This window comes from Martes martes (assembly GCF_963455335.1).
Source record: "Martes martes genome assembly, chromosome: 8".
Classification (NCBI taxonomy): domain Eukaryota; kingdom Metazoa; phylum Chordata; class Mammalia; order Carnivora; family Mustelidae; genus Martes; species Martes martes.
In genome coordinates, this window is record NC_137895.1 from 7,352,631 (window position 1) to 7,367,384 (window position 14,754).

At 55.7% G+C, this 14,754-nt stretch overlaps 1 protein-coding gene across 1 annotated transcript in view; it reads right to left on the reverse strand.

Moving 5' to 3' along the window:
• The window catches only part of ACO2 (aconitase 2), a 56,305-nt gene that overhangs the window by 2,674 nt on the left and 38,877 nt on the right, over window positions 1–14,754 (reverse strand). The window contains exons 5-15 of the mRNA XM_080811160.1: window positions 11,736–11,828; window positions 8,393–8,551; window positions 8,013–8,163; window positions 6,710–6,814; window positions 5,445–5,536; window positions 4,285–4,390; window positions 2,785–2,942; window positions 2,503–2,576; window positions 1,908–2,019; window positions 918–1,040; window positions 493–648 (exon numbers count right to left, since the gene is read on the reverse strand). Coding sequence (XP_080667286.1) covers window positions 493–648; window positions 918–1,040; window positions 1,908–2,019; window positions 2,503–2,576; window positions 2,785–2,942; window positions 4,285–4,390; window positions 5,445–5,536; window positions 6,710–6,814; window positions 8,013–8,163; window positions 8,393–8,551; window positions 11,736–11,828 — 1,329 coding nt within the window. The remainder of the gene's footprint in view (window positions 1–492; window positions 649–917; window positions 1,041–1,907; window positions 2,020–2,502; window positions 2,577–2,784; window positions 2,943–4,284; window positions 4,391–5,444; window positions 5,537–6,709; window positions 6,815–8,012; window positions 8,164–8,392; window positions 8,552–11,735; window positions 11,829–14,754) is intronic.

The following is a 14,754-nucleotide window of genomic DNA, read 5'->3' on the forward strand; positions in this document are numbered from 1 at the left end:
ACTTTTATCTATCATGTGGGCTTAACACTGGCTGCTGCGGCTTAAAGGCCCTCCGTCAACAGCAGGACATCATGGCTGACGTGGGTCCCAGGCCTCTGGGCGCACCACAAAGGCTTGCGTCTGCCTGGCTCCCAGACACAGGCCAGGCCGACCGACGCCCAACCACGGGAGCAGAGGACTCCAATGGCTTCTGGAGCCCAGGGGGTCAAGCCAGAGGTGTGGAGACCCGGTGCCCTTCTGGTGCTCCGCGCACCACACCCACTGAGCACCCCAGACACCGCCAGCCAGACCCAGCTCAGCCCGGCAGGGGGTGGAAGAGAAAGGGACACCGGGCTGTGGAGGCCCCCGCCCCAGGCCCGACCTTCCCCGCTGGGGCCCAGGGGAGAACTTGTGGTTTCTCAGCCCTTCCGGCTGAGGGCAGGGCCTGGGCCAGTCAGGGCTGTTCTCCCTGCCCCCCCCACCCCCCCCCCACCCCCGTCGCTGATCGCTGACCTTGATGAGGATCTGCAGGTCCTCCAGGTCTTTGCCATCCCACTTGTCAAAAGGCTCCAGGAGCTGTAGGCGTTGGCTGGTGGGGCTCACGTCTACCCGCTGCCCGCTACTGTCCTTGGGAGGGTGCTGGTAGGTGTCCTGCCCAGGGTCAAACTCCTGCAGAAGATTGGGACGTGCTGGGGGCCGAGTCCTCAGTCCCCACGTAGAGGTGCTTGTAGAAGGCAGCCTCCCGTGTCCCCTGCCTTCCCCTCCGGTGCACAGAGCTGCCTCATCCTCACTCCCAGGGTGGTCCTACGTGCCCAGGAGGGGCAGGGCCCAGACGCTGGCATGCCTGGAAGGAGGGTCTTAGCCCCAGAGCGAGTGGCGGGGGCCCAAGGCGCCCGGCCCACAGCGGCCGAGAGCATAGGGCGGCCGCGCCTGCTCACCGCCCGGGGAAGCTCGTCCGCATCTGGGGCCTCCAGCTTGAATTTCTTGCCGTCCTTGCCCGTCAGGAAGTCAGTCTCTGGGTTGAACTTGAGGGTGCCCGCGATGGCCAGCGCTGTGACAATCTGAAATGGAGGTGGCCCATTGCTGATTGGTAGCGAACACCACTCCTGTCACCCCCGACCAGCAGGAGCCCAGACGGAAACGGAGCACGGGGCAGGTACACCTGAGTCCTCCCCATGTAAGTCCTCCCCAGAGGCCAAAGCTGCAAGATTGTCTCTGGCTTGGGCCACGGGCCTGGGCCTCTGTGCCCTCCTGGAGGCAGTCTCCCCCCTTCACAGACATGCTGCTGCGACAAAATCTTCCTAAATGGGCAGCTGAAGACAGAAGGAAGGCGCCGCCTCGCCAGTCATTTTTAGCAAACACAAGTATTTCTGGAATACTCGTTTCAAGTCAAGAAACTGCCCGGCCGGCTCAGTGGCAGAGCGTGTCACTCTGTCTCGGGGCTGGGAGTTCGAGACCTGCAACGCGTGTAGAGATTACTCAAAATCATCCACAGAAAAGATAAAGAGGCCAGAAAGCCTGGCCGTGCACTAACAACAGCCGAGGCCGAAAGCCTGCTGAGCCCCCGAGCACTTGGCGCAGCGCTCTTCACAGAGGCCGCCTTCCTGGCGGAGACGGTCAAGCACTTTCCATCCGCGTCCTGTGACCCTGACAGGATCCTCAGCACAGAGTAGAGTGACATGGCCAAACCCACATGACGGGGTAGAGGCAGAGCTGCCCTTTCTCCCGGGCAGTGATTCCAAGCACCGGCTCGTGACCGTGACTGTGACGCTTGAGGCCTGGGGCTCTTCGTTTCCACCCAGACAGCCCCTCGCTCTGCAATGCCAACCCTCCCGCCGCAGCCCCACGGGGTCAGATGCCCGGCCCCAGGCTCCCCCACCGACCAGCCAGGGGCAATCCCGGGTCACGGCCCCGACGGGCAGGCTCACCTCCGGGGACGTGACAAAGGCGTGGGTCTCGGGGTTCGCATCGTTGCGGCCTGTGAAGTTCCTATTGTAGGAGGTGACGATTGTGTTCTTCTCCCCCTTCTTGATGTCCTTCCTGCCAGGCCAGAGGAGACGGTTAAATTAAGCGTGTCTGCCCTTGTCACCAAGCCCATCGTGCCTGGTTTCTAACAGAGAACAGGGCAACGGAAAGACCCCGAAACAGCCGCCTCCTCCCTGGGACTCACACAAACGCAGGAGGGAGCCTGGGAGGTCACAGAGGTTTGCTGGGACCACACATAAGGCAGGTAGAGCCCAGACTGAGGCCCGAGTTTCCTGACTGGGGGCCACTGCCTCCGTTCAAATGGCTCCGTCAGAGGTCAGAGTCCCTGGCCTGCATCTGGCTTCAGCCAGGTGGCTGCTCCTTCTCTTTACTTCCAGCCCAACTTTCCAGTCCTTCCTAGAAAAGTCTTCGAATGTGCAGTAGCTCCTGAAGCTAGAGGCCTGGCTCTGAGTCTCTTCTCTCCACCCAGTAACATTCCCCCCTCAGTATCTGGGGCTCCGGGCCCTACCGGTGTCCTATCGGTGGTGAGCCTCTCACCTGTCCCACTGGCCGATGCAGGGGCCACAGGCGTTGGCCAGGACGATGCCACCCACTTCCCTGAGGATTTGTGCCTGCAGAGAGAGGAGGACGGGCACGGTCAGAGGCAGGCTGATGGCTGGTGGACAAGGGTGGGTCAGGAGTTTAAGTGATGAAGAGCCGTTCTGGAACCCCGGGGCAGCTGCGGGGGGACTTGTACCCGTCCCAGCCGGTCCCAGCTGACAAGCCACGTTGCGCAGCGGTGGGGAGGGGGAGCCAGGGGCAGGCTGTGTGGGCACTCACATAGCCGTCCCGCTCAATGGTGGCACGGATCTGCTCAGAGCCTGGTGTGATGGTGAACTGGGACTTGCACTTGAGTCCATGGGCCAGCGCCTGCTTGGCCACGGCTGCCGAGCGCCCCATGTCCTCATAGCTGGAGTTGGTGCAGCTGCCGATCAGACCTGGTGCATTGTGGGTGGTGGGGCCAGGGGTCAGGACCAGAGGTCTCCACCTGACCTCAACTATCCAGACCTGGTCAAGAGTTGGCCAACCATGCCAGGCCTGGGGCTGTTCTTAACGGAGACGAGTTGGAAGCAGTCCGGCTCTTAACAACACAGGACAGGCTGCTCCATGGCCCAGCCGTTAAGGGGAAGACGATGTGGCCAGTGATGCGAGTCAGAGGGCTCACTCCAGAATACCATCTGTGACCACAGCTGGATCAGGGCTTTTAGGAGATAGCTGAAAGTTTTTTCTTTTAGGGGCGCCTGCGTGGCTCAGTCAAGTGACTGCCTTCAGCTCAGATCATGATCCCCGAGTCCTGGGATCGAGTCCCATATCGGGCTTCCCACTTAGTAGCTTCTCCCTTTGAGTCTCTCCCCTCATGCTCTCTCCCCTCTCTCAACTAAATAAATAAAATCTTTAAAAAAAAAGTTTCTTATACTTTTGAGTATTCTCTCCTTTTTTAATTGCTCTATAATCAGGGAGAAAAAATTTTTTTCAAAGTCTATGATTGTTCTTCAAAAAGTCAAAGACTGGATGACGTATTACTGAGAGACCTCAAGATAGTCTTACTCATCAGTTTAGCAATTTTGCTTCTAATGAAACCACCACTGTTTTTTTTTCACATTTGCTTCAACTGCTGAGTGTGAACACACCACATGGCATTGTTTTACGACAGACTGTGGAAAGCGCTTTGCCCGCATTAACCGGCCCCCCCCACCCCGCCCACACTGACAAGTAAACACAGTATCACCCTTATTTTCCAGAAAGGGAACGGGGACACAGGAGGGTAACGTAACTTGCTCGGGGTCACCCAGCTCTGTGGTACCCAAGGCCACCTGGCTTTGTGGTCCACGCTGTAGTCACACTGTCCAGTGACAAGAGCAGGGGCTAGCCACAATGACACGCCAGCGTGTCTGTACATGTGAAGTGCGTGAACGGAAATCAGGCAACGGGGTTGGGCTGAGGAAATGTTCGTAAAACAAAAGCAGACACATGTCGGTATGTGCACATATGTGGAAAGAATCCCTCTCGGAGCTCCTCGAGCTGGTTTCTGGCTGGGGGTTTAAGACGAGGCGTTTTTAAAATTCATTTGTTTGTGAATATCCACTACAATGAGCATGTATTTCTTTTTGTTATTACATAAAAAGTAATTTTTTTTTTAAAAGCCTTAAAGGAGGAACAGATTCTTTCAGAAAGCGCCTGGGACCTTTAGGAAGTGGCCCCTGGTGCAGGCAGGTGTCTGCCGCCCCGGGCAGGCCCTGGTCCCAGCCTTCCGAAGCCGGCAGGGTGGGAGCTACTCACCCACTCGGATGTCCAGCGGCCACCCTTCCTTCTCCGCCACGGCGCCAACTTCTGCCACAGGGTGAGCCAGGTCAGGGGTGAAGGGCCCATTGATGTGAGGCTTCAGCTGAAGAAACAGAAAGGGGAGAGAACAACTCATGGAGTGTGGAAATCTTAAAGACTGTTCTCCAGAGGCTGCGTGGCTCCCTCTCCCCCAGGTCCTCATGGAGGACCTGGGAGGCTGACTTCTAGCTCAAACCCAGGAACACCCGAGCGGTGGGCTCTGTACATGGGTCAGCTCCGGGATCCCTCCAAGCCTGCCAGGTGCATATTAGCTCCATGCGGATGAAGGAGGTGGCGTGCCTTGCTCAAGGTCGCTCAAGGTCACAAGAGTAGGAGATGGCAAGAGCATGGAACGAATGAAGGACATCAGCATCATGAGTCCGTCTCCGACACTGTGCTCTGTAATCAACCTCAGCACGAAAGCAGACTTAAAGCCAGGTGCTTTGTCTATGATAATACTTACCAATAAATGCAAAAAACTTGGCAAAGTGCATGCGGCTCTCGGTACAACGTGCCCAATTACTACTACATGAATTAGTGAATTTAAGTCCCATGGCCAACTGAGTTATTAAGTGAATTTAATCAGTGAATTTAAGTCCCATGGCCAACTGAGACTTTACACAGGATAAAGTGAGGCCAAAAGAGGCTGAGGAACTCGCTCAAGGGCACAGGCTTAAGTTGGCAGGGTCAGGAACTCTGACCGGAACTCATAAAGACCGGCCTAAACCCTCAACCAGTCTATGTGGCTACTTCCTTTCCTCCGGCCTCCCAGATGCTCACTCTGGTCCGCAGGTCTCAGACGTGCCAAACACTGCCCAAGCCTGGGAGTCTTGGGCTGTGACCTCTGAACTGAGACAAAAAAGCAAACTCCAAGGCAAAATCTTGGATTCTGCTAACACTGAGGTGGAGGCCAGCTGAGCCAGTTTCTGAATCACCAGCCACAACAGCCACCTCTCCCACCCGACCGCAGCCTGAGGGGACAGCAGTTTGCAGGGGCACTGGGGAACCACAGGCCCAACTACCCTGCTGGGTATATAGGCAGGGACCCCTAGGAGTCCCCAAATGGGGCCTGAACTCGCCACCCACAGAAATTCCTTGGAGCCAACTGCCTTCCTCACCTCGCTGAGGTTAATTTCAATCAGTTGGTCGTAATGGCAGCCAGGGTCAGGTACCAAGTGATCCTTGTACTCATCAGCTAGTTTGGCAATGTCTGAAACCAATAAGGGAGGGAGATTAAAGCATGCGGGACAGAACCTGGTCATGAGACCATCCAACCAAACATCCAACCGTCCGTCCATCCCTCCACGCACACACCCATCCACTCAAGTCAGTTCCCTGGCACCTGTTAATCCGGGTCATGGCACTGACTGAGCAAAGAAATGATGAAAACAGCACGGGACACAGTCCCTGCCCTCAAGGAGCACACAATCTAATGGAGGAGCGATCAGTGAGCTGGAAGTTACATTATGATACAAGAGACACACAGGAACAGGGAACACAGAAGTAACAACTGAGGTTCCGAGTCCGGGAATGCTTCCTGGAAATGAGAAGCACTGAATTTTGAAGGAGAAGGTACTTGATAGGAAAGAGAGGGATGGGACTGCCAGGCAGCACTCCCATGTGTTCAGCGCCTGGAAGCAACTGGACAAGCTCTCCCCGAGATCCCTGGCCTCTCATTCCGCCAGCCACCCTCCTTCATCTCCCTTCATGGCTCCAACCACCCCTCCCATGGGCCCGATTTCTTCCTCTGAGCTTCAAAGAAGCCAGGCTAGGGGCACCTGGGTGGCTCAGGTCATGATCTCAGGGTCCTGGGATCGAGTCCCGCATCGGGCTCCTTGCTCAGTGGGGAGCCTGCTTCCTCCCTCTCTCTGCCTGCCTCTCTGCCTGCTTGTGCTGTCTCTCTCTCTCTGTCAAATAAATAAATAAAATCTTTAAAAAAAAATATTACTTAAAGAAGCCAGGCTAGAACTTCAAGGAAATTGTGGGGGAGACTGGCAAAGTGATTCTGGTTCTAAATGTTTTTCCTCCTACTGGGCAGGAAATCAGAAACAGAAACAGAACCATGTCATTTCCAGAGCTTCCTGTAGGGGGCACCAGGGACCAGACCAAAAAGACCCTGGGCCTGGCCATCCTTTCAGGTGGAACTCAATTCCAATCCCAGGGCAAAGGTGTCACAAACTTAAATGCCAGGCCTTTCGAGAAGCTGCTGGAGCTGCAGACACCGTACTCCGCAACAGTAACACACACACGTAATTTTCCACACCCCTCTGAAGCCAGTCTGGAAACACGAGATTAAAGACTCCAGTCCCGAAGGGAAAGGTTTAGCTCAAGGGTCTCCCTGCACCACGACTGTCCCGCCACTCCCCTGGCCCGGCTGGCTCACCCTCCCGGCCTGTCTTGCTCAGGTACTTCTTCATCCTGTGGTTGTACGGGAACACTGATGTGGTGGCCCCGATTTCTGCACCCATGTTGCAAATTGTCGCCATGCCTGGAGAGAAACAGAGCCCGTGAGGGGGGCGGAGCAGCTGGACATGGGTCCTACACACCTGCTGGGTGGGCACACACATCTTCACCCCGGGGAGCTGGTGTCACTCGTTCCCTTGTTCACATAGCCATCTGGTGGCAGCCGGCAGACTCGTCCCTCACCACCCAGGGTTAACACCAGGGCCAGCGAAGACAACACAAGATTCAGCCCCTCCCAGTCGGGTTCCACTTCTGGGCCTGGCGGTCCCGCTCGGCAGATCGGATGGTCACTGTGTACCAAAGGCTGACCTGGCCAGACGGCCCAACTGTTACTGTGGCCATTTTGCAGGTGAGCGAGCTGGCTCAGAGAGGTCCGAGGTCAGGCCACAGAGCAAATGCAGGTGCTGGCACTGTCATTCAGGTCTAGTCTACCTGCCTGGTGTCCAGGCCTGCCCTCCTTTCAGCCACACTTGCGGTGCTATGTGGAAATGTTCCTGGGTCTCAGGTTTTCCAGCAACAAGACTGGAAGGATGTCCACTGTCTGGACCACAGAGCCTCACACAGAACCGGGGAGGCTTACAGATGTCCTGACTGTATCAGGATACTAGTCTCCTGGGGCTGCTGAGGCATGGGGATAGGATTGTTATCTGGTTCCAAACTGCGCTGTCCAATGTAATAAGGGCTCCCTGTAAGACCGAGCTCTCCATCTCTGGAGGGGTACAAGCCCCGTGGGGCTGCCGTGGAGCTGAGAAGTCTGGACTGGACCACATGGAAGGCTTTTTCCAAGTCTTCCTACATCCCGGAGCACCCAGGCATTCAAGCCAGGTCACCTGCAGTGATGGGTAGAAGATGCTGGCTCCTACTTACTAAGTCTTGGAGCCTAGTAGGTGGTAAGTCTAATTCCAGGGAAATGAGTGAGGGTCCCGGGAAGATGTGGGAAGGGGGCTGCTTCATGAATGAAGCCCTGGCTCTGATTCCCCATTCCCACCACCACCTCTGGGATTCCCTTTCTGGATCACCCAAGGCAGCCCAGGGCCACGGCAGCTGAAGTTTACTGAGGGACCTTGACTAGATAATACCCTCCCCACCTCTAGGTGTCCATCCAGTCGCCCTGACTAGATGGATTCTCAGGGGAAGGCCATTCACTGCTTCCATGGCTCAACTCTAGGCCCCATCAGGCCCAACACGGGCTGACGACCGCGTCCCATGGCCGCCCCCCTCACCGGTGCAGGAGATGGAGTCCACACCAGGCCCATGGTACTCCACAATGGCGCCTGTGCCACCTTTCACCGTGAGGATACCCGCCACCTTTAGGATCACGTCTTTGGGGGAGGTCCAACCGGAGAGCGAGCCCGTCAGCTTCACACCAATCACCTGAACAGGCAGAGCGAGACAGCAGTTACACGCGCCACGTGTCACGCGCCAACCGGGAAGCTGAAGGGTCTGCCTGCTGGGTTCCCGCTCCTGCTTATTTACCCTGCCTCTCGCAAAGAGATCTAAGTTTGAACTATTCCCTCACCCCACTTGGGTCTCAGCGGCCCCACGCCTCCCCACCAACCACCGCTCTGCAGCCACCCCCAAAAGAGCCTTCCCTACTCCTCACCTTGGGGCACTTCAGCTCCCAGGGGATCCCTGCCATGACGTCCACTGCATCAGCACCCCCGACTCCAATGCAGATGCCCCCCAGGCCACCGCCATTGGGGGTGTGGGAATCAGTGCCAATCAGAAGAACCCCAGGGTATGCATAGTTTTCCAGAATGATCTGAAAAAGACCCGAAGATCTTCAGCCTAAAAGCCCTCATCAGAAAACAGAGGTAGGGACCAAAGGGGTCAGCAAAGCTGTTCCCTGGGCCATTCCCAGGCACCCCTCCAGGACAGGGCCTCTCAAGTGTGGCCGGAAGAGAGATAGGGAGCCGGGCTCCTGACCAGCTCCCACAATCCTGGACTGTCTGACTGGGGCTTGCAAGGGCTTCCTCGTACCCCAGTATCCATGTCTGTGACACAGTACCAAGAACGCCTGTACCACCTTGACCGTGGACTCACGGTGCGAACCAGACAAGCAGGGATACAGGAATGTGTTCTGCGACAGGTGTGGCTGTCCACAGGAGCTCCCGACACCACTCCCCACCTCGCATGGCACGTGCCCACTGGGCTTCTCAGGAGGGACGATTCCCTCAGCACCTGGCTCCAGTGTCCGCAAGGGGGCTCCCTCATCCGGGCCTCCTCCCAACTTGGGAAGGTGCTGGCAGTGAGCATTTCCCCAGACACCTGATTCCAGAGGTGCAGCTATCCCAGAGCAGCCCTGCCCCCAATCCAGGCGTCAGAGCCAAAAGGATGTTGCTGGAAAAGCCCCGGCCAAGGGGCCCTCAGCCTGAGCCCCAGCCCCACCGCCTGCTGGTAGGTGTGGGAACTTGGGCAAGTCATTTCACCTTCCAGACCTGTTTGCGCATCGACAGAAACTGCCAGTAGTGCTCACAGTGATAACTCCATGAGATCGTGTGTATTACTGGGAGAGGCAGTATTTCTATTTATTGTTTTGCAGCACACACTCGGATGCAGGGAAGGGGAAAGGAGGTCAGAGACGTGCAAGGCTCCATGATTGGTTGGGCCTGCCTCATGGTGGACAGGCTCCATGGAACATTACAGAAACCCCAGGGCCCCTGCACTGGGCTACACGTCTCCCAGCAGACTCAGCAAGGAGAGGGGGTCTTGCCTCTCGGGACTGCCAGCAGTTAGAAGGGCTGGCTCCTTCCCCAGGAGGGTGGCAACTGGCCAGGAGAGAGGGCCAACAGAGAGGAAATCCTGGACAAACAGCTGTTGGACAGGACACCGCTCAACTGGTCCATTTATCCGGACTCCTGGCCCCAGCCATAAACCAAAGTTTAAAACTCGTTAAGATAAGGCCCCTCAAGGTTCTGCAGGTCTGATCCATGTAGAGCAGACACACAGAATTCGGTGTGGTCTACACAGTACAGACCACCCATATGGGCCCTGTCCAAAAGGAAGGGGTTAGTGCAGACCCTAGGACTGTACAAAGTGTCACCATGAAGCTGGCTGTGACTGTGACCTCCACAGGCAGCTGGACGTGGATGGAGAGGAACAGAAGTGTCCATGAGCCATCCAGCCACACACGTGTACACTGCGGACCTAGCTGTACCCACCTGGCCCCAGGCCCAGAGCTACAGGGGACTCGGTAAAGTGTGGTCTCTGTCCCCAGAGCACATGGTCTAGGACACAAGCACCTGCACGTACGGGGGTCATAACATGAGGGGACCCACAGAGGGTCACACAAGGGGGCTCTACTGCCGGGAACGAGGGCAATGGGCCTTGAGAGGTAACCAAAAGGCAGAGCTGGGGAGGATGGACGTGCCGGGCCTGGGCACAGGACATTCAAGGTGGAGGGAAGGGGTTAAGGTTTGGTTTGGACATGGTGGGTGAAAGCTGCTGATGGCCTGACATCAAGGGGGAGAGAAAAAACAGAGCTGCACAGAGATCACACGCTTCAAGGGAATCTTCTTTTTAAAGGAAAAAATTAGGGGCGCCTGGGTGGCTCAATCAGTTAAGTGTCTGACTTTGTCTCGGGTCATGATCCCAGGGTCCTTGAATGGAGGCTCCTTGCTCAGTGGGGAGTCTGCATCTCCCTCCCCTCCACCCCTCTCCCTGCATGTGTACATGAGCGCTCTCTCCTGCTCTCTCTCAAATGAATAAAATCTTAAAAAAAAAAAAAAATCGGGGTGCCGGGGTGGCACAGTCAGTTAAGCGACCAACTCTTGGTTTCAGCTCGGGTATGATCTCTGGGTCCTGAGATCAAGGCCCAGGTCGGGCTCCACACTCAGTGTGGCATCTGCTCGAGATTCTCTTCTCCCTCTGCCCCTCCCCCCACCTGTCTAAATAAACTATTAAAAAAAAATTTAAAATAATAAAAATAATAAAATAGCAATTTAAAATAAAGGAAAAATACATCATGCTGTACCCTTAGCTGGCGGCCAGTGTGTTTCTAACGGGGTAGAAAGGGAGACCCTTGGACTAGGGTGCCCTTCACGATGAAAGTCCAAAGTTGGATCTCCCTGACTCCCCAGCCCTGCCGCCAAGAGAGGCCTTCTATGCCCTGCAGGCAGCTGTGACCTGCCATTCCCAGGCAGTCCCTTCCTGGCAAGGGCAATGGCTCGAAAGGGCAGAGCAGTGATCCGTGGGCTCTGGTTTCGGAGTAGGGTAGTGCTGGAGCAGGGTCAGATTACAGCCTGACTCAGCTCGTCTTGAAGGAGGCCTGGGACAGAGGTGGGGAGAAGGGTCACCTTGGAAAGGTGCAAAGAGGCAGGCCTCACACATCCAGGATGGACGGCAAATGGACACGCACACCAGGGCCCACCCCAGACATCAGTCACCTTGGGTGAAAGTGAAGCCCTGATCTCCCCAGAAACACAGGCACACACCTGCACTCGCAGAGACAAAATCGCCCATCAAAAGATCATCCATTCCTCAGGAAACCCCGGAAGAATCCCTGGCTAACATAGCCATGTGACCTCGGGTACCTCCATCCTGCAGAATCAGGGGCCAGAAGGGTTAGAAAGACCCTAAGGAGCGCTCCGTGCACCGAGGGGGGGAGGAACGCCTGGTGTGACAGGAGGCTCGCCTGCGGCAAACGGGGCAGAGCTCTGGCTCTGAGGCCAGACCCCTGGAGGCACCTCATAGAGTTGTGGTGAACAATGATGTAAGTTATTATCTGTCCAGTGCTAAGTCTAGTGCCAACACACAGAACACCCATCAAATGTCAGCTGTCCACGCAACAAGGAGTAACATTCGTTGAAAAAAACAAAGACAAAAAAAACAATACAATCCCCCTCCCCGCTCCTGAGTCTCTGGCCTTCTGCTCCTGTAGGCCAGGAGATGCTCTCTGATTCCCTAAGGGCCCTTTCCCCAGAAAGGCAGGCCAAGCCCAGCTTTACCTGGTGAATGATCCCAGAGCCAGGCCTCCAGAAGCCCACACCATACTTGGCACCCGCCGTTGCCAGGAAATTATACACTTCCTGGTTTATGTCCTATTGAGACAAATCAATAACCAGAACATTAGTAACACAGTGTGTGTCTGGGATGACCCTTGCTGACCCACCCCTCCCCACCCACCGCCACCCGACTCTGAAATGCTGGTGCTATGAAGACAGGCCCCCTCCTGGAGGCCTCCTACAAGTAATTCCAAAAGGGCCTGGATGTTGGCCCAGTCTCAGCTGGCTGGCCTAGGGAGAAAGGCAAGGGAGCAGAGACAGTTCTGTGACACCTGGCCAGGGAGTGGGTCTGGCACGAGTCCCTTCTCTACCCTGATCTCAGTTTCCTTATTTGTAGAAGGAACTTGGCTACATCATCTCCAACAGTTCCTCTGGCACTCAAGTCCTCCGTCAAGGCCAGCAGTGAGGGGCACACCACCACGGACCGTCTAACTGGGATATGGTGTTGGGGGAAGGGGGCTGTCTAAGGGAAGCCTGGGATTAAGTGTGGGGTCCACACCCACTATAGCTCACGCGAGGGGCTGTTTCTCCACCTAAGCCTCAGATGCCTCATTTAAGGCAACGTCGGCAACCCTGGCTGACGTTTACTGAATGCCCACTGCACTACACATGCTCACAGTCCCTCCCACCAAAGAGGGAAGGCACTGTCTTCGAGGCCATTTTACAGATGCAAAAAACAGAGGCTCAAAGATGATCTAACTTGGGGCACCTGGGTGGCTCAGTGGGTTAGGCCTCTGCCTTCAGCTCAGGTCATGATCTCAGGGTCCTTGGATCGAGCCCCGCATCGGGCTCTCTGCTCAGCGGGGAGCCTGCTTCCTCCTCTCTTTCTGCCTGCCTCTCTGCCTACTTGTGATCTCTCTCTGTCAAATAAATAAAATCTTGGGGAAAAAAAAAAAAAAAGATCTAACTTGCTAGAGATCCCAGAATTAAACCCCAGGGTTTGAGGGGCGCCTGGGTGGCTCAGTGGGTTAAAGCCTCTGCCTTCGGCTCAGGTCATGATCTCAGGGTCCTAGGATCGAGCCCCGCATCGGGCTCTCTGCTCAGCAGGGAGCCTGCTTCCCTTCCTCTCTCTCTGCCTGCCTCTCTGCCTACTTGTGATCTCTATCTGATAAATAAACTCTTAAAAAAAAAAAAAAACCAGCACCCCAGGGTTTGAAACCAGGTCTGTGCAGCCACATAACCCAAGAGTTACATTGCAACATAAGATAGAGCTACTTCCCTTACAAGGAAGAGGACATGTAGGAACACCAGGGCCTGGCATGTTCTAGGTGCTCAGAATTTGGTAATACATTTGATGGTCCCCAAATGAAAGACTCTGATGGACCATGCGCTAAAATGCAGATTTCAACACGACAGCATAGGCTGTGCCTACTCTGCCTGGAACTGGAAGGTGGCTTCCTCAGTGGGCAGGGAAGGCTTCCCAGCACAGCTGATGTGAGCTCAGGGTTTATCTGGAAGACTAAAGGAAGAGTCTTCCTGGACAGGGGAGACTTCAGTCACAAAAGGGAAGGGACCGGGGCAGACTGCACAGAGTCCCAAAGGAGGAACCAGGCAGTGACATGGGCTGGCCTCTGGGCATGGGAGACCCACGCTCCAAGGCAGAGGGACTCACTGTCAGCTCCCTGGCCCTCAACAGAGACCCTCAAGGCCACAGAGTCTCCTTCATTTAAACTCCAGATCAACCATGCATCCTTCTGAGTTCCATCAGTAGCCCCAGGCAAACAAAGAGCATACAAAAAACCTGGGCTCCTGGAGCCATCTCTCTTGATTAATAATTACTAAACAGCTCTTTCATTCAAATCAGTCACTTATATAACTTTGGCACCACGGGCAGGAGGCAGTGGTTGTGGAGTGCATGTTCTCATGTCTAGGCAAGTGGTGGCGGTGGTGGAGGGGAACAGAACAGTGGAGCAGAGTCTCGGCCTGAACTCAGCCTAGAGCCTTCTCTGGCTGTGTGACCCTGGATAGGTCACTCTGCCACTCTGATTCCCAAACACAGGGACTCCACAAATATATGCAAATCTGACCATAACCCTCCTCTGCTTAAGCCCTTTGGGGACTCCCAGGATGGTGCCCATGGTCCTCAGGGCCGCCTGCCCCCAACCACCTCACACCACCCTCTCCTCCACGGACCCCCTTTCAACTCCACAAATGAGTCAAGTTGCTTCCTGCCTCGGGGTTTATATATACACTGTTCTGCCTAGAATGTTCTTCCTCCAGTTAATATCAGCTTATCTGTGTTTCAGCTGACATGTCACATTCCCAAGAGGCTGTCCCTTTCCCCTCAGAGTCTAAATTACACTTCTTTCTTATACTCTCTCAGAATCCTGTCTCCCCTTCGTAAGATACATCCGAATTGGCAATGACCTGCTTGTGTGATGGTCTAGCGTCTGTCTCCCTACCAGCCTCTGAGATGCACGAAGGCAGGGCCCCTGTCTTGTTCACACTGCATCCCCAGCGTCCAGCACAGCGCCCAGCACATTACTAGTGGTCAATAAACACTGAAATCCTGTGATCCTGTGAACCGCATTTCCAGAAGGTAGATTCAGAATCCATAAAGTAAAGGGAGGGCCAGACCCTGAAGGCGGTGGCCTGCAGCGATCAGTCACTCCCAGGGCTGCAGAGGACCCTGTTCCTGGCCACAGCCAGCTGCCGGCACCGCAGGGGCCCCTATAACATTGCCCCCTCAACACCCCCAGCCGCTGCTAACTGGGAAACCTCTGGCCAGCAGGCTGGGCTTTTTCCGCGGAGCAGGAAAAGAGCTCCTGGCAGCCAGGACCCAGACTGACAGGCCAGTGTGGGAAGGGACGGCTCGAGTGGGAAAACAAGAATGTTTCCCATGGGTCTGAGAGGCTCTGTGAGCTGTGCTGACCCCGGGAGCCGGAGCACTTTCAACGGCAGCCCTGCCAGCATTCAGCTCCTGCCAGCGGCCCCCCAAGAAGGGTGTCCCCTTCCAGTGCAG